At 51.1% G+C, this 23,239-nt stretch overlaps 2 protein-coding genes across 8 annotated transcripts in view; one reads left to right on the top strand and one right to left on the bottom strand.

Annotated features, from left to right (window-relative positions):
- Nucleotides 1-11,727, top strand: part of MCF2 (MCF.2 cell line derived transforming sequence) — a 48,053-nt gene extending 36,326 nt beyond the window's left edge. For 2 of the 7 annotated variants that reach the window (XM_072929006.1, XM_072929009.1), the window contains 10 exons: nucleotides 331-456; nucleotides 1,192-1,413; nucleotides 2,765-2,857; nucleotides 3,145-3,223; nucleotides 4,124-4,193; nucleotides 4,689-4,795; nucleotides 4,874-4,983; nucleotides 5,188-5,300; nucleotides 6,579-6,679; nucleotides 6,927-11,727. In XM_072929006.1, coding sequence (XP_072785107.1) covers nucleotides 331-456; nucleotides 1,192-1,413; nucleotides 2,765-2,857; nucleotides 3,145-3,223; nucleotides 4,124-4,193; nucleotides 4,689-4,795; nucleotides 4,874-4,983; nucleotides 5,188-5,300; nucleotides 6,579-6,679; nucleotides 6,927-6,979 — 1,074 coding nt within the window. In that variant the 3' untranslated portion in view covers nucleotides 6,980-11,727. The remainder of the gene's footprint in view (nucleotides 1-330; nucleotides 457-1,191; nucleotides 1,414-2,764; nucleotides 2,858-3,144; nucleotides 3,224-4,123; nucleotides 4,194-4,688; nucleotides 4,796-4,873; nucleotides 4,984-5,187; nucleotides 5,301-6,578; nucleotides 6,680-6,926) is intronic. The other 5 variants (XM_032748331.3, XM_041716121.2, XM_072929007.1 and 2 more) reach the window with 4 other exon arrangements.
- Nucleotides 11,728-12,367: 640 nt separating this feature from the next.
- On the bottom strand, nucleotides 12,368-22,679 carry F9 (coagulation factor IX). The gene is made up of 8 exons (XM_072929010.1): nucleotides 22,543-22,679; nucleotides 20,790-20,953; nucleotides 20,483-20,507; nucleotides 18,270-18,383; nucleotides 16,571-16,699; nucleotides 14,300-14,532; nucleotides 13,666-13,789; nucleotides 12,368-13,122 (listed from the first exon to the last, which is right to left on the bottom strand). The coding sequence occupies exons 1-8, from the start codon at nucleotides 22,607-22,609 to the stop codon at nucleotides 12,575-12,577; spliced, it is 1,404 nt and encodes a 467-aa protein (XP_072785111.1). The 5' UTR covers nucleotides 22,610-22,679; the 3' UTR covers nucleotides 12,368-12,574.
- Nucleotides 22,680-23,239: the final 560 nt, after the last annotated feature.

Below are 23,239 nucleotides of genomic sequence, written 5' to 3'. Positions count from 1 at the left end.
AAGCTCCTTTGAGGGCATGTTGGCACGAATGGAAAACCCCAGCCTGATTTGCCATATCTCACCAAGCAGGAAAACACAGCACAAGGGAATCAGGAGAATGTGATGCTGCTCGATGCTGACACCATCCTAAAGGAAACACATTAAAAACAGCCCATCCCTCATTGAGCTGCTCCACACCTCACACTGACTGTGCTTTAGAGGGAGCCTTTTTTCCAGTGCCATGAAAAAAGAGCTCAGTGTAGGTCACTTCTGGGCATTGGAAACTTTGGGCAAGGTGGAAAAATCTGCTTTGTTAAGTGCAAACACGTGCCCTCCTATTTCTATTTTCAGGAGCTGCTAAAGTACAGCACGAGCTGTGATGGGGTTCAGGAACTTCAAGAAGCTCTGGTTGCAATGTTGGATTTGCTGAAGTCAGTCAACGACTCCATGCATCAGATTTCAATCACAGGATATGACGTGAGTGCTCTGAGCAAAGAGAGCCCCTGCACAGGCTGGGGGATGCCCTGGCCATGGTGGTGTCCAGAATGTGAGAGCTGGCCCAGATCAGAACATGTGAGGTCAGGGAGCCCTCACAGGGAACAGTCTTCATCTGATTTCAGGGTTGGGCATGTCCTGGGCTGCACAGTGCCCACACTTGCCACCTTGTGGTTTTCTAGAGCATTTTTCCAGCGTTCCCCTCTGTGTTCTCATGGCTGACCTAACACTCTCCTGGGCTGTTTCTGTGACATGTCCCATTCAGCACTTAACAAACGACTCTCAGGCTGAATTTGAGCCTTTTCCATTGGAGTGGGTGTCTTTTCTAAGGTTTCAGGGAAGCTGCTGATCCCAGGCCTGGCCTCCTGGAGAATTCCATCTTCTGATACCTCAGTTCAGGCTCAAATCTCACTTCCCTGTCCTACTAAAGTAGCCAGAGCCCTTGACATGCTCTTCCACAGGAGCTGGATGGTTTTCTGTTCCCTTTAGTTCTTCCAGTCTCTGACCTTCTAGCCCAGCTGCAGCCCTGCATGGGACCTGTGCTCCCCCTGGCACCAGGTCACCCCTCCCAAAGCTCCTCTGATCCTTCCAGGAAGATCTATTCTTAGAGGGACGTGCCTTGGAACAGAGCTGGCCCCATGTCCCAGCATTGTTGGAGAGTCCTCTCACATTGAATTGAGCTCTTTTCCCTTTTTCTGTTTGTCCCGCTGTCCCCAGGGTGACCTGAGCGAGCTGGGGAAGGTGTTGATGCAGGGATCTTTCAGTGTTTGGGCAGGACACCGAAAGGGGCCGACCAAGATGAAGGAGCTGGCCAGGTTCAAGCCCATGCAGAGGCACCTGTTCCTCTATGAGAAAGCCTTGGTGTTCTGCAAGAAGCGAGAGGAGCACGGGGATGGCTACGACAAAACCTCCTCGTACAGCTTCAAGCACTTCCTGAAGGTCAGGAGGCCTCAGTTGTGTTTGTGAACCTCGGGGTGTTTCACACAGCCACGTGTATGGCAGAGCAGTAATTCTGCACAGCCAGAGGGGTTTTGCTCTGACACGGGGGCTTGTTTGCTGCTGCTGAGGGCTGTGCTGTCTCACAAATGTGCCACATCCACATTTGCACGTCTGCAGCCCTGGCACTGGCACAGCTGCCCTGGGCAGTGCCCTGCATCCCTGGGGGATTTAAAGCCTTGTGGATGTGGCACTTGGGGACAGGGGTGGCCTTGGCAGTGCTGAGGGAAGGGTTGGGCTCGATGGCCTCGGGGGTCTTTTCCAGCCTAAATGTTTCTGTGATGTCAGGAGCACCTTGGTTCCTGCTCCCTGGGGCTGTTCGTGTCCCTGAACAGGGGCACCACCACGTGAAACTGCTGAACAGAGCATTTGTGCATGGCACCTATGCTGTAAATCATCCAAAACTTCCAGACCAAAGGCTCTGGGCACGCACTTATTGTCAAGGAGGAACAGCAGTGTTGAACAGATGTTATTTCTGAGGTTCTGTTTGTGTTCATAGTGGATTTGTGTAATCCAGTCTGCGTGAATAATTTATGATAGATGATACCTTTATTATTACATCTGTTCCAAAGCATGCAAGTGGAGCTTGAGCTATTTTTGACCATCCTTTAATCAGCGAATAATTGCCAGCACACACTGCTCTGAGGGAGAGGATGGTTCATGTGGTGTCAGGTGTTACACAGTTTTCAGGAGGGAGGTCAGAGGTCTCCTGCTGCTGAAGGGTTTCCAGTCATGGTTTGAGCTTGGTTCAGGTGGGTCACATTGTGCAAGTCCTGAAGGATTGGGGCCTTTGGTGTTTCCATCCAAACCATCAGAAGTGCTTGGGGAGAATGAGTAAAGCAGCACTCGGCTGCAAGCCTGCACGTGTCCTGGAAGCCAGGCTTGGGGCAGCTCAGGCTGCATCCCAAAAATTAACCTGATTTTGGAAAGAAATAATGCATGTGGATAAATAACATGGATTACAACATGTCCCGTATTTATAAATCTTCATATGCCAAATCTGAGAAATTCTATGCTGAAAGAGGCAGCTGAGGTGAGGCTTCAGTTGGTTTCACTGGTTCCCAAATGAAAAGTTCCCAAAGGTCCATTGATTTGTTTTGGAAGGCTCATCCAAAATGCAGCTGATAGAAAGTCGGGAGGAAGGAGACTGATAATGACTTTCAGTTGCTGTGTAAATTGAAATTGATGAAACATGTAAATTCGGGCAGGCAGGTTTAACTTGCTGGCAGAAGTCTGCATTCCTAGGGAGGAGGGAGCTTGTACTGTGTTTATTTTTGTTCATTTGGATTTGCAGATGAATGCAGTTGGGATAACTGAGAATGTGAAGGGAGATCACCGGAAATTTGAGATCTGGTACAGTGGGAGAGAAGAGGTGTACGTGGTGCAGGTTTGTACCTTCAGAAATCCGGGTGTTTGCACGTGCTGGGAGCTGTGAGAAGAAAATGGCTCATTGACCTTCATGCTTGTAGTGATAGCTCTACAATTTCCACTGTGCCTTGCCTGCATGTAATGGGAATCATCAATTTTAGAAGATCAAGACTGTTTAAAATTTAGTGGTAGCTTTGGGAAAAAGGGGGATTTCAGATAATTACAGCATAGAAAAGTAAGGTTTTATTCCTACATTATAATGGATGAGTCTTAATTCAAATTTCAGACAATTTTCTCTTCTTCCAGGCCCAAACAGTAGATCTGAAGATGGCATGGTTGAATGAAATAAGAAAAATTTTGTTCAAGCAGCAAGAGCTTATAAAAGGTACACTTGATGGGTTTCTCTGTGGCTTTCACTCTGCAGCAGAAGCTTTCTATTGGCACATTGCTGATCTTCAAGTCCACTAATTCTCATGGGAGAATTAAATTTTAGAAGCCTGGTAGCAAAATGCTGGAGTGAGGCCCTACATTGCAGGGAAATAGCATGACTTGGAGCAGTAAAAACTGGGTGCTCATGTGAAAATGAGTCACAGAAGTATGTTTTTTGGTTGTCATTACCTTGGGCATTATCTCACATTTGTTATCATAGGTTTAATTCAATGAGATACAAACCAGATGCTTAATTTGAAGCATATCAGGAGCATGCTCAGTGTTGGATTTGTGCTAACATGCACTTTAATCAGAATTAAGTCTGTGCTTTGCAAGAGCCCAGAGGTCTGTTTTTCTCTGGACAGAAACCAATAGTGTGGCAGCACATTCTTCTCTCTCTCAGGATTTTTCATAGGGGAGCACAGAAGAGAAAGAGAAAACAATTTCTATTTCTGCTCCTTGTTTTCCCATGTGGGATGTGTTTGGAGAATTGTTTCCCTGGGGTGTTGCTTGGTTGGGTTCTGGTGAGGATTGTTCGAGCCTGGTGGCCCCAACCCACTGGGGCTGGGCTCTCAGAGAGGGGCAGGAGTTGGGAGTTAGATATGGGAGTTAGAAAGAAGATATGCAGTTTTAGTATCTCCTTTAAATAGTATATTAATGTATTATAGTACAGTTATAATAAAGAAATCGTTCAGCCTTCTGAGCTGGATCAGACACCATCATTCCTCCCCAGCGGGTTCACCTGCATTTCCAATACAGCAGGGCTGTACAAAAGGTCTCATTTTTCAAGCAGGGCTTCGGGGGGTGGTTGGCAGTGCAGGAGTGGATTTGGAGCTGTGTTTGCCTGTGTTTCAAGCAGCAGGGGAGAAGCAGCAGCCTGGCTCGTGCTCGGAGCAGCTCCCGCTCTCCTCCCAGCCGGGGGACAGGTGAGTCTGGGCTGGGTCTGTGGGCACCCCATGCCAGCTGCCAGCCTGCTGCTGCCTCTGTGTGACCCTGCCCTGGGCAGGGCACAGCACGGGAGCTGCTGCTCGCCTTTTGCTGGCCTTGGCCTGGGGACAGGGTCTGCAGGGACACCCTTGAGCCTGGCAGCTCCTCTGCAGATGGAACAGAGAGGAGACAGAGCTCTAATTCAGGGCAGAGACACTGCAGCAACCTCCTTTCCCCTCCCAGAAAGATTGAGTTTCCTTTCCCCTCCCAAAAAGACTGAGTTTCCTTTCCCCGCCCAAAAAGTTTCCCAAAAAGGGGAAACTTCCTTTCCCCTCCCAAGTACATTGAGAGCTGGGCACTGAGTCCTTAACCTTCACAGCTGCATACACCAAGAGGTGCCAGTGCAATTTCTAACCCTGTTTAACAAAACCTGGTGGAGTTGGTGCCCATCTGTGAAGTGAAGCTAAGGCTGGCTTTGTTTCTGAGCCCCTCAGGAAGCAGCAGAGAGCCTCCATCAGCTCGGAGGAGAACGACTCGGAGCGCAGCAGCCCGGTGCTGCAGGACTGCGGGCTGCTGTCCCCCCAGAGGCAGCCCCACAGAGGTGAGGCTGGGAGTGGTATGGCCCTGCCTGCCCTCCCTGGGGCTCTGGGGCCCAGCCTGAGCCCAGGCTCTCTTGCAGGCTGGCCAGGAGGGTCACAGTCCCTGGAGATCTGCGAGGGGCTGGAGGAGTGGTCGGGGCAGCAGTACCTGTCCACCTGCTCGGACACCGAGGAGGAGGAGAACCAGCTGGTAGGTGAGGGTGTGACAGCTCGGGGCTGGGCTAGCTCAGATGTCTCTCAGGGTTCCCATATCTCACTCTGGGGAATGAGAAGATTTCCTGAGAGAGTTTTAATTCACATAGCTGGTAGGGCTCTGTCGCGTTCCCTGCAGCAGTCAGAAATCACAGCTGCATGATGCAAAATGCAGCTGAATAAGTTTTTCTCTCTGCCACAGTCTCCAGGAAAATACAAAGCCCTTGCAGACTGCAAGAGGAGAGGCTCAGAGGACCTGCTGGTGAAAAATGGGGATGAAATTCAGCTCTTGCATGAAGATGGTGAGGGACAGTGGTAGGTATTCCAGGGTTCCTTTGCCCTATCTCTAAGAGCCTGCAGGGCAGTCCCTTGAAATGTCACTTGCCTGGTGACACACTCATTGCAGCCCCTGACTGAGCTTTAGACATTCCGAAAAGCTGGCGAATTCATTCTCTTGCCAAGATGCCATCCACACTGGCTTGGCCTGGGGAAACGAGTCAGGACTTCCCTTGCCATGGGTCTCTGCCTGAGCTGGTTTTACCAGCACCTTCCCAGCCTCTCTTGCTGTGCTCTCCCCACTTCAGATGGTGTTTCCCTTTGTCCATCCCAGCTCAGCTCCAGGCTGTGCTCCTCTGGGATTGTTACCAGCCTCAGAGAGGAACTGGGAGGTGTTTTCCTCCCTCCCTCAGACAGCTGTGGGAGTGCTCCCTGCACTGGGGGTGGCTGCAGGCTCAGTGTCTGTTGTGTGGGTGAAGCTGTGGCTCGCAGAGAACACCCCACAGCTGCTCCTCTCCTGGGGCACTGTCCCCTCCTGAGACTCACAGCAACTTGGCCCAGTGTGCCCAAGCCTTGTTTGGGGTGTGGGAAGGGTGATGTTGGCAGGAACCTGGGTCAGGTTGGTGCAGGCACCAGCCTGTAAATGCACAGATGTCAATGCCCCGTGCAGGATTCCTGGCTGACAGCTACAGCCCTTGCTCTGCAAGGGAAATCAGAACAGGATAAAATAGAATATTTCAATTGCAAGGGGTCTTCAGGGATCATCTAGTCCCACTGCATTTTGGAAAATTCAGTTTGTTCAGATGCAAAGCATCTCAGGTTTGCTGAAAGTTCACCACTCCTGGGGGCTCCTGCCACTGCCAAAGATTTCTCACACCAAGCTTTTTGTTAGCACAGATTTCACTGCATGGGTGAGACAGAGGGTTGTCACTTAGGAGCATGAGTATTTCCAGCTACCTAAATCTTGGCTTGAATTTACTTATATTACCCTAACTAAAATCATCCTACCAGTCTAAATGGCAGAGGAGTGAGAAAAATAATTGCCCTTGACTCCTTCAGTAGCTTTTCAGTAGCCAGTTTTCCTCAGCCTCTTCTGGAGGTCTCTGGCAGCATGACTTGAGAGGGAGTCCTGTTCTTCTCCAGTGTCTACAGAGGTGTAGGCCTTTAAATTAGGTTCCTAAATTTAGGTGGGAATGATGCTTTAAATGCAGAGCCAGGTCCTGTTAAAATGCTTCCCTGGTTGGAACAAATTGTTGCCCTCACCAAACTGCTCCTGGGCTGGTTGGCTTCTGTCCCTAATGCTGTTGTCATTCAAAGGTTGGTGAAAAACCTAAACAGAAGAAAAGAAGGCTGGATTCCTGTCCACAGTCTGCAGATTGTAGTCGGTGACTGCAGATTTCGGAATGCCAAAGTTGCAGGTATTTGATAGCACGCCTAGCAGCAATATTTCATATCCCAAATCAGGTCTTTTAAGCCATTTGCATTACACTTGATGTACTAAATCTGGCTGCATATGCCTCTGCTGGAAAGATAGGAAAGCAAGCAGCTATTCCAAAAAGCCTGCAAAAGTAGCAAATTAAGCTTTTTGTTTGTTTATTTAACACGTTAAGACATTTCTGAGACTTTAGGCACTAGTAAATTAAAACCAAGCATTTAAAAACGTAGATTTGATTGCAAGAGCGCTGGGTAGAAGACCGGGGAGAAGAGATGGAGTCTGACCAGGGATTCCCAGACTGTTTTCCTCCTCCCTGCTGTAGCTCAAACCCCGTGAGAACAGGAGGTTCTAAGCGAAACCTCCTCCTTCTGCACAAGACATCGTGGCCTGACCCCAGCGCTCGCAGGCAATACTTCCTCCCTGCTGCCTCACTCCTGCCCTCACTGCTGCCTGCTGGTCAATCCATCCTTAGATAAATCTTTTAAACAGGTGACCGGGTTTCAGCCAAAGGCCTGGATCTCCAAACCCAGAGTTCTCATTTTCTAGCTGGAACTGTACATAGATATAGATAGGGAAGCATAAGAGATGACACAAGAAAATGCCTTAAGAGCAGCCTGTTGCCCTTGCTGTGTCCACAGTGTCACTGCTCCATGTGTTGCCTCATCACCATTCTGTCCTCTGCAAATGGGAGACCAGGGCTGGAGATGGAACAGCTCAGGAAGCCCACATAGACTTAGTCCATTAAAAACAAAAATTACTAGCTATAACTGTGTGAAGCAAATCTTGAAAGGAGTTTTTAAATACTTCTTTCTGTCAGAATCTATTTTGTTTTTTATGAACGTGAAGGAAGCCATCTGAAAGGCTTTGAATTCCAGTCAGCTCTTGGTGGTTTTTGGTATATTTCAGTGAAGTCCTTCTTATACAGGAAGGTATTTTTTATCCCCGTTCTTGCAGGCAGTCCAATCTCACAGGTTGAAGGCTTGCTGTTTTCTGTAAGGGGTATTTTGCTGACCAGTGTGCAGAGTTTACTGGCAGCCTGTTTTCCAGATGCAGTCATGGCTCCCTTGACCTTCTCTCCATGTCTAGCTGCCCCATCTCACCACGTCCTATGCAGAAGGGTTTTCCAGCTGTGAATGCATCTCAAAAAAAGGTGCTGGGAAACTTTGAACCCTGGTTTGCACTGTCAGTGGTCATATCCCCAAAAACCTATAGCCTGTCAGCTCTGGACTGGTTTATAAAGTTGCTGAGTACCAACTGAGGGAATTGCAGGGGGTGAAGGCACAGAAAATGCCTCCTGTGAGTCTCACAGCGCTGCCCAGGTACTCCAGAGCCGTGTCCCAGGCTCTGGGAGCGCTGGGGCTCTGCTTTCCCTGCCGAGGTAACTGTTCTCTTTGCTGTTTCTGACGCTGCCTGCAGTCCCAAGGCATGATTCTAACCTTGCACACGCTCCAGGAAACGCTGGGGATGATGCAGGATGTTCTCTTGCTGTTTCCTAGAGCTATTCCTGCAGTGAGTCCTCACAGCCACAAGCAGCTTGCAGTCTGAAAATTGATTTTCACACGGCACTTCTGCACTCAGAATTCCCTTTCCCTGGGGCTGGTCACTTCACCCTGCAGGTGACCGCCGAGTCCTTGGCAGTGGCGGGCTGGGCTCTCTCCTCTTCCTCAGAAGATGGAGCTCTTGCTCCAGCACAGCGAGGAGGATTGGGCAGCCAGGCTGGGGCAGGAGGGAGCCTCGGGTCCCTCGGGGACTGAGCTGCTGAATGCTCTTTGCATGGCAGCAGGGTAAACTTGGGCAGCACCTTGTGGGATCCCCGAGGGCTGGGAGAGGGTTGGAGTCACTTCAGTGCTGGGGAGAGGAAGTGCTGGCATTGTCTTACTGCTCTGCTCCAGCTTCCCCTGGTTAAAACTCTGTGTCCAGCCACACAACTCATAGCAGAATTCACACAGTTCATAGCAGAATTCACACAACTCATAGCAGAATTCACACAATTCATAGCAGAATTCACACAACTCATAGCAGAATTCACACAGTTCATAGCAGAATTCACACAGTTCATAGCAGAATTCACACAACTCATAGCAGAATTCACACAACTCATAGCAGAATTCACACAATTCATAGCAGAATTCACACAAATCTGGGCTTTGGGGTTTTTTTCAGGGCAAAGCCTTTAGCTGAATAGAATCAATCCCTTACTTTCCCATTTCTCCTGTGGCCCAGCACAGGATGGCTGATGCCTGCATGCCTACAAGCTGTTCCTCTCCCCTCCTGCTAATTATTCTAGTGTTGAGCCAGTACAGTTCATAATGAAGTTACAGGGAACTCTTTGCTGTCCTTTTTGAAGTTAGCAGAGGGGTGTTTGGTAAATGCTTCACTTCCCAGCCATTCCAGCTTTGCAAATCCATGGTCCTCTCGTAAATCTTGGCCTGGATATAAGCCATGAGGTTCTCTGGGAGGAAGGTGGCTGGCTTGGAGATCATTTTGAAAATGAATTTTCCTTCTGGTGTGCCTCTAGCTGTAAGTTCTGAGATTAGTCCTTGCTGCTTTCTTGCAGACAGATTTATTCTCTCTGCTGTGCAAACCCACGGTGGATTTTTTAATGTGCATGATGAAGGAGCAGTTTTGTGTTGCAGGCAGTAACATGCAAAGCTCAAAATGAAAAATATTTGGAGAGAACTGTGCTCAGAAAGAGCAATACTCAGAATGTGACTCCTGCTGAGGCTCACCCATGTGCTGGTGGTTTCAGCTGCCTTGCAAGTGGTCAGGCACTGCCTGATGAACTGCCTTGGCTTTCCCATGAGCTAACAGGGAGATGCCCTGCCCCTCATGCTCCAATGGCTGCAGCAGGGCTGCTGTGTCTGTGCAGGGTCCCTTAGAGGCACTGCTGCTTTCTTTTGGCCTTTGGAGCACAAGGCAGGGTCTCTCCTACGCCCTGCAGTGCCAGCCAGCTTCCCAGAACAGCTTTTTAGTATAAAACTGAGCAGCCACAAAACCTGACAGGAGAGGGAGCCTAGAGAAGGTATCAGCTGGCCTGGCTGGGTAATGAAGTGGTGGATGATGGAAATGTCACACCCTGTGGTCCTGCCTTAGTCAAGGCTCTCACTGAAGGCAGTGGGAGTTCAGCTTTTAGGGAGAAATGCAGGAGTGCATTTATTTTTTTTCTGTTCTACAAATGTTACATGATTACAGGGAACAATGTATTTCTTGGAATAAAATGCTTTAATATTAACATCATTCTCCATTACTTTATAGATGCTGCCCTGTGTAACACGAGAAAGTTTAGTTCCCCTTGACTTAAGGGTGAACTAGCAGCATCCTATTTTCGATGCTCTTTGGAAGCTTTCAGCTCAGTGTTACAGAGAACTAGCACAGTAGCTGGAGCTGTCCTGTACTATTCATCACATTCACAGACCTCCACAGCTTCATCTGCACTGAGTGGGACCGGGGTCCTAAGCAGCTTTCCATGCTCATAAAGGAGGCCATTCTCTGCCCTTTGTTTCTTTTCGCCTGTGGAAGTTCTGGTATTTTGTTAATTTTTCCTGCTGTTTTTCCATGACATACATCATGTTTCATCAGAGAAGTACACTACAGTTTCCTGACACTTCGTTTAGATGCTTGAATTTTCCTCTACAGGTTGAAGTAGGTTTTACCTACTTATTAGCTGACAACTGTTGAAGTTGCAAACAAGAGTTGAGTTTTGGTAAACCAAAAAGAAAAACAAAACCAAACAAAGAAGCTGTATGTCCTGCTTAATTGATTTTATGGGTGGGTTTTTCTTAAATATCTGCTTCAGCTATGTGAATGTAATGTTCTGTAAGAGCATCCTCTGGCTGACTCCCACGTGAGGAAGCAATAACACTAAAGATCCTCTTTTTGCACTTAGGGTCTGACTCCAGCCCATTGCAGTCAGCCTCCCTGATTTCAGCCGGGTCTGGATCAGGTCACACTGACACCTCAGGGTTGTCACCAATCACTTAGGGTCCCAAAGCGTCCCAGGGCTGAAACCTGTATCTAGCAAGTGTTGAAGTTTACATTAATGTATGTACTTTGGAACACGTGCCATAAATCCGAGCTAAATGTCCATGTTTGCACTAAGGATGTTCTTGTGATAAGACTTTTCCAGCATCTTTAACAATGATGTACCTATTGAATTTTTGAGAAGGGAGAAAGAATGTTGAAGACTCATCGTTTAATTTTGTGTTTCTTTGTCTAGAGTTGCTTTTGTAGAGCACAGGTAGGTGCAGGTGGTTTGAATTTTAAGCAGATGTGTGCAAAGAGCACCTGAGTGTGTGGAGAGCAGGGTCAGTGGTGTGCATGCACAAGTGCATTTGCTCTGCCCCAGCCCAATGAAATGTTTACACCACGGACTAAAGGGGGTCCTTATGATCTGATTTTATCTGTGAGCCCTCCTTAGGCACAGCCCCAGCCCAGCTCAGCCGTGCTGGGTTTGGAGTGGGGAATTGCTGTTCGGGGTGACCCTGTGCACCCCCAGGGCCGAGTCTGGGCTGAGCAGCACCAGGGCCCAGCACAGCCCAGCCCTGGGATCACAGTGCACAGCTGGTAAACCCCTCAAGGTTCTGTTCCTCTACTTCCCAATCACTCAATGCACTAATTAGGTGGGAAAGGCTTAAGTTACTGCTGGGGCTCTTTATAGTGCTAACAATTCTTGTGGTAACAATTCACATTTTGAGGTACTACTGTAAATATTTGTCTGAAACATAGCACACATTGCATATTGAATGATTTTAATCTTTTTTGTCTTCCATAGTTTTAAATCTAAGCTTTTATTAATTTATGAGGTTGATAAGTTCTGCAAATCTGAATGTACAGTCTGAGGTTTTTAACATTTGAAACTTTGCACACATGGTATGTTCCCCTGAGTATGCTGTTGAACTAGGCTCTTCATGTGTATGTATAAATTACAGTGGAGACTTTTCTCTGACTGCAAGTTTAAATGAACTATATTGTATATGTACCTGTAAAAATGTGTCAAATCTATATTTAAAGATTAAAAACTTGTTAAATAAATCCATCAGAGACTATGCAATTCTGTTCAAAGACATCTGCTGTAATTCTAGAGGGAAAAAAGTGCTCACAGTGTTGGTTTTACTTGATTTCCTTGGAACAACTTAAAACCTTCTTACACACATTTTGATTTTAAGGTAAGCAGTGGCCGATGATCCAAGTAGTTTCTTGCTGGATGCAGTGGCAATGAAAGTGACACCTTAGCACTTACACTGAAATCTGAATGAGCAGCTGCTGACACTCTGCCCTGGCTCAGGGTGTCCCCAGTGTGCCCTGCCTCCATCCCAGCAGGGTCAGAGTGTCCCCAGTGTGCCCTGTACCCATTCCAGCACAGCTCAGGGTGTCCCCAGTGTCCCCAGCCTCCCCTCCATGTGAAAACATCTGTTTGGGGGCACTGGGGATGCACTGCTGGGTGTGTTCACCTCCCTCGTGGGCTCCTGCTCCTGGGATGCTGCTGGGGCACCAGTGCCTGCTGGGCTCCCTTGCCCACACTGCTGTGTCCCAGCTGTGGGCGATGCTGGTGGCACACCGGCCTGGGACACGTGTGAACCATTCCCCTGCTGATCCACCAAGCTCTGCATTTGGGATTTGGGGACTTACACCACCACAGCAGCACCAGTGCATTCAGAAATGCAGCCGTGGGTCATTAAAAGGGCTTTTTATTTCCTTATTACCACATTTGCATTGCATCCTCTCGACTTCTGCCTTCCAAGAGCAAAAGCTGTTTCATTTAGGAATGTTTATTGGAATGCAATGACCTCACAAAAGCACGGGGGTTGCCGTGGTCCCCCTCCGTGTCCCCAGTCCGTCCTCCAGCCTGGCACAGCAGCACAGCACGGTGCTCCCTGGCTCAGGGCAGCCTCGTGGTTTGCTTGATCCACTTGAGGTACTTGGAGACCCTGGTGTAGATGCCGTACTTGCCTGGCAGGGCGCACTCCTCGCCCCAGCTGGTGATGCCCGTCAGGAACCAGGTGCCCTCGATCTCGGAGGTGTGGGGCCCGCCGCTGTCGCCCTCGCAGGTGTCCCTGCCCCCGGACGGGAAGCCCGCGCAGAACATGTTCTGCAGGATGCTGGTGGAGGTGCTCTTCAGGCAGGTGGGCCGGTCCACGAAGGGCACCTTGAGGACCTGCAGGGTGGTGGCCTGGCGGCCGCGGAACAGCACCTTGCCCCAGCCGCTGACCGTGCCCACGCCTTGCTTCAGCAGCGCGTTGGTGAACTCGCGGCTGCCCAGGCAGATGGGGGTGACGTAGCTGTTGAAGGTCAGCGGCTGCTCCAGCTCCAGCAGGGCGATGTCGTTGTGGTACTCGTTGATGGAGGCGTTGTAGGTGGGGTGGGGCAGCAGCCTCACCACCCTGCGCAGCTGCTCCGTGTGCTCGTGGCTCCTGGTGTCGTGTTCACCTGCGCACAGCGGCGGCCTGGCTGGGACCGTGCCCTGGCGCTGCCAGCGCCGTGCCAGCCCAGAGGCTGCACAGGGCTGAGCCCTCGGGGCTCTCGGATGCTCTGGCCAGGCTCCTGGCCCCTCTCAGAGGCAGCTGCAGGTTCCCCCACCTCTCAGGGCCCAGCACAAACCAGGTGTGACACCAGGCACGCATCGTCCGGGTGCCACCAAAAGCATCAGGCACCAAAGATGCTGATGCTTCTGCCAGAGTTAGCAGCCAAGCGGCTTTTTGGGGGTTCAGCACCCTCACAGAGAGGTAAGGGGATGTCACCCTTGCAGCAAAAGGGGCAGAACTCCCTGATGAAAAATACTGCTTTAAATAAATGATGCATTAATGAAAATTAACCTCAATCTGCCCTTTCTAAACCCACAGGGCAGGATGGGGCGTGGGAAGCCACGGTACCCCCCCGATGATGCTCACGGGTGCGCCGTGCCCGCCGAGCTCAGCTGCACCCAGCACATCCTGTGCCGTGCCCGTCCCTCCCCTGCTGCCCAGCGCTCACCTGCCACAGCAGTGATGTTGTGGCTGTACCCCGGCTTCAGGCAGTGAGCTGCGGTCACCAGCCACTTCTCGTTGATGATGGATGCGCCGCAGAAGCCGAAGCCTTCGCTGTTCACCAGCAGAACCTGTGGGAGCAGGGGCAAATCACTCTGGGGCTTGTGTGAGCCCGGAGCAGCGGAAGGCGGCCCTGGGCACATTAGGGGGTTGGAATCAGGTGATCTTTAAGGGTCCTTCCAACACAAACTGTTGGATGATTCTATAATCTGCTGAAACTGCTGGTGACAAAAAATGAGTTGCATTTCTCCTTACAGAACTCCCTTCCCTGCGCCTTCAGCTTACTTTGGGGACGTTCATGCACTACGGGGCCATCTGCTGCTGAAGCTCAAGCCTTTGTGCCCCACCAGGGAAAGCTGCTGTGACTCTGATTCTGGCTCTTTGCCAGAGGAGAGCCCCATGCAGGCAAGTTTTCTTGCTGTGGTATAAAGCTGTGTATGGAAAGAAGCTGTGCTCCTGCTAGGCTCGAGACTAGGGCCAGTCTAAGCTGCGAGCCAGGCTTTGGGGATTCAGAAGGAAGATTATCTGTGCTCAGAAAGGGACTGCTGGGGTTACAGAAGGCTTGCAGACAGAGCTGGTACCTGCCAGGGCACCTCTCCCTTCATGCTGTCCGACCCGCCGACAACGCGTGTGCCCGTCCTGAGCACGGGCGCGATCCTGCTGGGGGCAGGGGTGTTGCTGTCCGTGGCGTTGTCCTCCCCAGGGCCATCGTCGGGGTCATCTCCTGTGATGTTCCAGTGCTCAAAGGTGTTCATGGAGCGGGTGAGCTTCCTCTTGGCCTCGGGAGCCGTGATCCTCCCGCAGGGGTAGGGCACTGGGGGAGGAACAGCACAGCTGGGACCGGCTGTGGCACTCACAGCCACCACAGCGGGGCAAGGAGGGACCCGTGCCTCACCTGGGCACAGGCTGGGACCGGCTGTGGCACTCACAGCACCACAGCGGGGCAAGGAGGGACCCGTGCCTCACCTGAGCACAGGCTGGGACCCGCTCAGGCCGTGGCTGCCCACGCGTGCCCTGTGCTCATGGGCCCTGGGGCCACAGGGCCAGCGATACGGACAAGGAGCAAAAGCACAGATTCTTTCTGGGCCATGGAAATGTCATCTGAACAGCTTTACAAGTGAAAAAAGCTTGTGTGGAGCACCTGTGCCTGCTGGGCTGGGGCAGCTGTGCCTGCTGGTGGCAGGATGTGTGCTGCATATGGGAATCCTGCGCCGGGCATTTCACAGCAGTGACTCCAGAGCAATGAGCAGCCAGCTGGGAGAGGGCAGGAAACAACAGCTGCCAATTGTACAGATAATCCTGCTTGGCACCAAGGTGAGGAAAACATTAATAACCTCTTCCTAGAGCTGTGTATCGTCTCTGTTAATGAAGAACTCATCTGTAGACTCGTTTGAGACGAGCTCTTCCCAATCCTCTCCCACGCAGTGTGTGCAGAATTCCTGCTGGTGGTGGCAGTCAAAATAGTAAATAGCACCAGGCATTGTCTTTCATCTGAAAAGCTCTCAGAAGCGCTCAGCAAACAAACACTAGTGTAAAATCAGATGTGAGTGTGGCTTATTGAGACTTCATCCTCTATTTTTAAACAGTTCACTTTAGGGACAGGACTCAGGTGAGTGTTGAGTGATGGAAAGTGGTAGCTGCGAGCTTAGCCTTTGAAATGAAGGTTTCAGAGCCAACAAAAGGAAGCTTTTGCAGGAAGGACAAACACCCAACCTGAAAGACGATCTTTTTGCTAACTGAAATCTTTCTGGCCCAGTGAAAGTGATGCAGCATTTTGGGCAACACAGGCCTGAGCTCTTGAGATCCTCAAGACAGGACTCCTGACCCAGGAAACTTCCCAGCGTGCTGCCAGGCAGCAGAGTCAGGGAGTCAGTGTTCCCTGCTGCTGCTGGCACAGCTCCCCCGTGCAGGTACCTGCAGCTGTAGTGGGTGTGCAATCCCACTGCAGTCAGGTGTGGGAAATGTGACAATATCGAATGTTAAACTGAATTCAGATGACAGAATATTCATCTGCTCACTCTCCTCTCTGCCAGATGTGCTTCTGAGATGTTCACAGCCAGTTAATTTGCTGTGTTGTGGTGGGTCAGTGCAGTTACAGGTATTGTAGTGGTCTAGGAGCAGGGCAAAGCTGGGGAGCACAAAGAGAACCAGCTGTTCTTTAGGCCTTTGTGAAGCTGCAGCCTCGAGAGCTGCATTTTCCTTCCATCCCACCCAACAGCTAAGCCAGAGTCCAGCTCTCACTGAGGGTCTCTGCAGATCCACCCTACTGGGGGGACAGCACCAGCACAAAGCTTCACCTGTACCCACCCAACTCGGATTGCAAGCCACTGGGTCATGGCCAGCCATGAAATAAACCATCAGGAGGGTTTACAGTGAGCAAAACCTTCTTTAGTTCTGGGAAGTTCAGAGCATCCTCAGTGCAGAATCAGTAACTATTAGCTCATACTGGGAGAACAGGGGAGCGAGCCCAGCTGGGTGCTGGGGTAGCTGAACATCACCCTCCTCCCTTCAGAACATTTCTGATCCGTGTCCAGAGCTGTCAGATGCTGGAGCCTGTCTGAGCAGCCATCTGAAACAGCACTTGCCTTTGAACAAATTCCTGTACAAGTGCCCTCCATCTCCACTCACCCAGCTTAAAAAATTGATGTTTTAAAGGATGATTGAACCCTTCCAGCCAGACCCCACATCTCCCCTGGGGAAAGCACAGGGTCGGACTCTACCTTTGCTAAGTAGGAAAACAAGGAACAAGGTTTCCAACAGGATGTTGCATCTGTGAAATTCATGTAACTAAATCCAGAACAAGGCCTTGAAAACTTGAACCCAAATCTCTTAAAAACAATTTAAAAATTAACCTGTAGGTTCACAGGACTTTCCATCTTCATGCAGTTTATAGCCAGCAGCACAGGAGCACACGACCTTCTGTGGGGGCTGATGGCTGCAGAAGTGCTTGCAGCCTCCGTTTTTAATAGCACACGTGAAGTCTGAAAGAAATCAAAATGAAACTGTGAGAGCTCTTTTGAAACACAGCTGGTCAGAGATTTGTTGAGACCTGGGGGTTTGGGCTCAGTGGCTGATCCAGACTGTGGGAGACAGATGTGGTTTGCAAGGGGATGGGGAAGCAGGGCAATCCCAGCCCTGCTCATCATGCAGTGGGCACTCTGAGCAGGGCTTTGAGGGGCTTACAGAGCCCCCAGAGCCCTGGCACAGCCTCCTGCCTCCAACAGCTGCATGCCGGCTGGAATTTGGCAGCCTGGCCCTAAAGGACTCCTGCAAATATTTGGTAACAAGCCATGTGATTTCCCCACTTTTGTGCTTTTGGCACGGGGGGAGAACAGCCTGTATCAGACTGGAGCAAGCCCTGTGCCCGAGCAGGGCAGTGTGTGGGATTGCTGCTGGGCTCCAGGCTGCAAGACAAGCCCTGTGCTCCTCCTGATGTACCCATCACTGTCCCAGGCTGTCCCTTCCAGCAGGATGTGCGGTGGAACCATGCCAGCCTGAGGCAGTGAGCTCCCCATGCCTCCTCCCTCCCCAGCCTCACCCCTCTGGGGCAGCCCCTGGCAGCTGGGCAAGCACAAATCTGCAGCGGCCATGGCAATTCTCAGCGTTTTCAAATAACTTCACAGCAGATTAGCTCCACTCCTACTTCCTCAAGGACACCTCCCTTCCTGTAGCCTTTTTAATGCCATCATTTACTATTCTTACAGAGCTCTTCTTCACGCCTCACTTCCAGCTCTATTTTTGCTCCTGACTTCCCCAAGAAATCTGCAATGAGACTATTTAAATTAGATGCAACTTTGAAATGCTCTTTTTAACGTACACTCTTCTCTTGCCAGAGCAGAAATACATCTAGAAAGAGAATCTTTTATTAGTGCAGTGAGTCTAGCACATTATGCGAGTTCCACAGCCCCTGATTATATTATAAGAGCTGAATATCCCTCTTGCCTAAATTATCAGCTGTTTGGTTTTCATAAACTCCTCAGCCCATCAGGAAAATATTTGCCTTTTATTTGTCTCCAGAATCAAGGTTGCTGCTGATAATTATAATTATGGATTAAGCAGAGCTCCACTGAGAGGAGGTCAGGACAGTGCTGCCCTGCCCAGCACCTGCTGCTCAGCCTGGCATGAGGAAGGGGGGTGGGAGAAGGGGGTTCCATGGGGGTGTGTGGGGAATGCTGCTTTCAGCAGGGGAGCAGGCTGTCCCTGGCTGAGCAGTCCCAGAAAGGCTCGTGCTGGGACATCCAGGAAGGCTCTGTGTCAACATTTGCCCTGGCAGGCACAGCTGAACAGGAGACCTTGAGCCCCAGGCTCCACTGAGCCCTCCCGAGAGCAGCTGCTCAGAGAGTGGAGCTGGGGCTGGGCAGGACCAGAGAGAGCCACTGCAGTGTCCCCAGCATGTGCCCTGCCATCCCTGTGCCAGCAGCTGAATTCACACCCTCCTGCCTTACAGCAAAGCAAGCTGTGTCCCACGGGGCCCCGAGGGTGCCACTGACCCCTCTGCTCCCAGGGCTTCCAGCAGAGCAGCACGGCCCCTGCAGCAGCCCTGGCACCTACCTATCTCACAGTTCTTGCCTTCGTAGCCAGCCGGGCACCAGCACACGTAGGAATTGATTTCATCCTTGCAAACGGCTCCATTTTTGCATGGGTTGGGGTTGCACTGATCCCCATCTTGGAGAGAAGACAGCAGAGTTAACAAACACAGGCTCCCCCCCACACAGCACATCTGGCTGGGCAGCTGTGGGACGGCACATCTGGCTGGGCAGCTGTGGGACAGTGCACCCCCTGCTCTGGCACGGGGCACGGGCCAGCTCCTGGCAGCCCAGTGTACCCCACAGCCTGGGGTAACGCAGCAGGGCTCCACTGCATCTGTGTCCCCTGTCCCCTGTCCCCAGGGGCCAGCTCTGCTCTGCCCAGCTCAGCAGAGCCCCTCTGCAGTCGCCCTCCTGCAGCATCTCAGCAGGACCCCATGGCTTGGCCAAATTAGACAAGTTTGGAAGGTTTGCTACTTCAGGAGTGCTTCGAGTATCCTAATCCGGGTTGTTTTAACACCAACGCTGTTCTGTGAAAGTTTGGGCCTGTGCACTGGGGTGTGGAGACCTGTCTGTGTGCTAGGATTGAGAACCTTTGTGCTGCTCTTTCTTTCTGTGGGTTGGGATTGAGAACCTTCGTGCTGCTCTTTCTTTCTGTGGGTTGGGATTGAGAACCTTTGTGTTGCTCTTTCTTTCGGTGGGTTGGGATTTAGAACCTTCATGCTGCTCTTTCTTCCTCACTCCTGCACTGTTACCTGCTCTAGGTGTTTCCCCATGTGCCAGGGCTTTTATTTTCACAGCTGCCTCCTGTGAGAACCTGACGCTTTGATGAAAATACTCACTATTGCAAAATTGGTGATCTAAACTTTGGAGAAGCAGCTCAGTGATGTAAAATGAGAGGGATGCCCTTTGAAATGCTCGTGCCAAGGCTTGGAGAAAGGGCAAGGCCTTGCTGGGTGGGTGAAGTGGCAGGACAGGGTGGCAGTGTGTGGGGCCTTCAGGAAAGGGCTGGAATGCAAAATGCAACTGCAATAAAATGGTTTGGGTCTGTCTGAGTGCTGGTGGTGGGATTGCAGGCAGGGTGGGATTGCAGGGTGGGATTGCAGGGTGGGATTGCAGGCAGGGTGGGTTTGCAGGGTGGGATTGCAGGGTGGGTTTGCAGGCAGGGTGGGGATTGCAGGCAGGGTGGGTTTGCAGACAGGGTGGGATTGCAGGAACAGTGAGATTTCAGGCAGGGTGGGATTGCTGCTGCCTGGCAGGGCGGCTGGGGCTCGGGGCTGTGCAGGGGTGAGCTCCTGTGGGCTGCACGCTGGGAGCAGCAGGTTGCACTCTGAGCAGCAAACCACGCACCCCGGATGGCAGAGGAATAGATGGCATGCCTTATTTTTGATGAGCTCATTTGTTACAGTGGCAGGGAAACAAATGCAGCCTTGAGTTTCATCAGTTGTTTTTTCAGAGGACAGTCCTACAATGCAAATGTAATGTTTTTATTTTATAGTCTGGACTGAGTAATCTGAATTATTTAAAGCTTTCTAGTGAGATGTTCTGGGCACTTGGCCAATCTACCAAACAGTTCATTTATTGAAATGTCCTTAAAATTAGTTTCGGATGGTGTAGTGGGCATTGAAATCTTTTTGTTAAGGGACCAAGGACTCGTTGGGGATGGAGGCTGAAAAGAAAGAGTAGATGTGGAAAGAAAACAGTGAAGTAAGGGTGTGAATTGCAAACAGCTGTTTGCTATGATCATGTTGAGTCTCCACTTTAATATGGCATTTCTAGGGATTCACGCTGTGCCTTCACAAGGCTGTGCCTTATCTGGAGATCTCTGCTTGAGAACAGAGCATTTGCTGTTGGCTGAAGGGGTGTTAATTATTGCTGTGGTATTTTACTCTGTGCCACAGCTGAGACTGGAGCCCAGAGCGTGTCCTGGGCTCAGTGAGATCCAGCAGTCTGCCTGAACTGGTTTTGTTCCGTGAGGTTTTTGAAATAACCCAATAAACCCTGCTTGAACAAATAAATGGTAAGACATCCCTTGGTGGGGTTTTTTTTTTGTTGTTTGGTTGTTTTTTGTTTTTTTTTTTTGTACCATGGGACAGACCCAGGCTGGGCGCTGCAGGATTTGGGGTGCAAGGCTCTGACTGGCTCTGTCCTTGTAAATACATTTCTTACAGTAACATGGGTCTCTAAGCACTGAGAGAGGAATATTAAGCATTAGAACATGAAGAAAGCAGCTCTTACCAACATATGTTTGCCAAAACTGCATCTGCAAAGGGAAAAAAAGAAAAGGTTTCCTTTGTTTTCTAATTTCTGGGTGTTGTCTGACTGAAGCAGTACCTGGATGGCTCCGAAGCCGAGGGAAAAGGCTGGCAGGGAAGCCACCCCCTGCATCACCCGGTGTGAGTGCTGCAGGTTTTAGAGCAGCTGCCCAGCCCAGCATGGAGCAGAAATGGAAGCAGCCCCTGGCACTGCAGCTCTGCTCCTGGCTGCTCCCTCCTGCTGCCCCCTGTGCCCCAGCTGCAGGAGGGAGCCAGAACGTGGCACTCACCGTTTTCTCCTCGTTTTCAAACACTTCTCGGGCTTCCTCGTAGCTGCACTTCTCCTCTATGCACTCCCTCTCCAGGTTGCCAGGAATGACCTCCTCCAGCCTGTTGGAGTTGGCTCGCCTTTGCCTCTGCAGCACCGAGCTCGCCTCTTTGCTCCCGATGAACACTGAGGTGGGAACAGGGACAGGGCTGGCAGGGCTCTGGCCTCCCAGAAAAACAAACCCTCTCCAGGCTTCCCACTGCCCCATGGCCAGAGACAGCTCAGGACTCTTACTGTGGGCCTGAGCTTTCTTTATTGCCCCACTTCAGCCCGGTCCAAAGGATCAAATCTGCAGAGCCAAATGTCAGAAGAGTCAACAGGCAGAAATGACTGATGGCAAGAGGGTGATTGGGAGGGCTGAAGTTTGATGCTTAAAATACCCTAATGCAGATGGTGTGAGAATCTCCATCACAGATGCACAGACTGGAATAAGCTGTTTCAGAGGGGAAAAGAATAGGCTTTTCCATGCTGCTGCTTGGTGAGGTTTTGTTTGGCCCCAGAAGTGGTCCTGCCCCTGAAAGGGCAATAGCCCTGCAGAGCTGTGGCCCTTGGGAGCAAGGGACATTTCCTCCTCTCCCTGCTCCTCATCCTTGGCCACAGCCCTGGCTCCAGCATCTCCTGCTGGCAGGAGGGGTGACAGGAGCCTTCCTCGCCCCGGGGCCACCTCCTCAGTGGGTTTTTTGTATGCACCATCCACAGTGGCCACACTGCTGGCACTGCAGGGACCGCAGTCTCCCTTCATGTCCCCCTGGCCTTTCTCCATCCCTTACGGCTCCCACGTGCTGCTTTCACAAACAAAACCAGGCTGGGGCTGGGGGCTGCAGGCCCTGTGGGGTGGCAGGAGTGGCACAGGGCTGGAAACCATCCTCACCCTGAGAACAAACTCACTCAGCAGCTGCTGAGCCACAGCCTGAGAGAGTGACACAGCTCTCCAGGCAGGGCACACCTGTGCTGTCCACTCTGTTTTATAGGGGTACACCTGGGTGAATGGTGGCAAAAATACGAGGTTCTGCTCACTTTTCATTGCTGAGCAAACATTTTGGAAAGAGCGTTTTTTTAACCTGTCTCCAGCAGAGTTTCAATGAAAGAAGGAAGGGCAGCCTTGCAGGAAGCAGGAGCTCACACTGGATGTGCACCAGCCTCTGCTGGGACTGTTGCTGTTACAGATAAATCAAGGAACAGCCACATTACTGTGAGTGATTGCCACATCCATCAGGTGCTCTGCCTTGTCTCCAGCTTTGGCTGCATCCTGCAGGCTTTGTGAAAACCACGCTGGCTTTGGCTCTAAACAATCCTCCCAGTGGCAAATCCAACGAGTGTTTTATGGACGTGAGCACTTGTTTGTTCTTGAGGACAAGGTGATGGCACACAAAGAGTGTGACTGTCGCTCCACAGCAGCACTCTCCCCTTCTCCCCTTCTGTGTGTGCCTTCTAAAATGGCTGAATCCAGCTCGGAAAGCTTAAAGGTGCAAAAAACCTAAGGAAAAAATCCACTCTGGAAACTAATCCCTGTGCCACAAGCTGTATAAAGTCGGCACAGGAGCTATTGTTTCATTCCCCCAGCAAAGGGCAGAGCTTTAAAGAGGAGCTGTGAAATGCAGCAGTGCCTCTGAGCTGCTGTCCCACAGCACTGCACGAGCTGGCACGGTGCAACTGGCATCTGCAGCACCCTGCACCCCAAAGGGAAGGGCTTGCTGGCTCTTAAATGAACTCACCTGTGTTTTCAGCAGCGAGACAAGCTCCCAGAAGACACATGGAGAGTATGAGGGGGACATTTGCCATCTTCTCCCCCTGCCCACACCTCTCGCTGACAGCTTGTCCGGGCGGCCGAGCTCAGCCCAGAGTTCAAAGTGCAGGTTCCTGTTTACTGCCCAGGGCAGCCCTTGAATTCAAGGTCCCCGATGTCCCAGGGGCTGGCAGGGCCGGCTGGGTGCTGTGCCACCCCAGGCAGAGCATCCTGGCGTGTTCAGTGGCACTGGGTGCCCGCGGGCTGCCAGGGCAGGGCAGGGCAGGGCAGGGCAGGGCTGTGCCCCCTGGACACGTTCTGCCCCCCAGGCTGCAGCTCCACTCGCTGCTCTGAGCCCACAGCAGCCCCTGGGTGGCTGGCAAAGCCTTTCCTCGAGTTTACCAACCATAAATTCTGTGCACTCAGTCTGGAAAATGAGGCACATTCCTTTTGAGGCAAGGGGCAGCAGCATTTATGGTTCACGGTATTCGGGGGTACCTCTGTGTGCAGCACAGACCCTGCAGCTGAAGAGGAGTTGCTGAATATCAGCTGCAGCATCGTGAGATCCCTCTTGTCTAGGTGGAAAATATCCTCTATATTCCTTTTCTTGAGCAAACAAAAAGTCCTGAAACCTATAATTCATCTTGTTTCTTCTTGCTCCATTTGAAATGATCTTTATTCATCAC

This window comes from Taeniopygia guttata, chromosome 4A (genome assembly GCF_048771995.1).
Source record: "Taeniopygia guttata chromosome 4A, bTaeGut7.mat, whole genome shotgun sequence".
Lineage (NCBI taxonomy): Eukaryota > Metazoa > Chordata > Aves > Passeriformes > Estrildidae > Taeniopygia > Taeniopygia guttata.
Note: the sequence above shows the minus strand (reverse complement) of the source record. Positions and strands in the feature narration are given on the sequence as shown.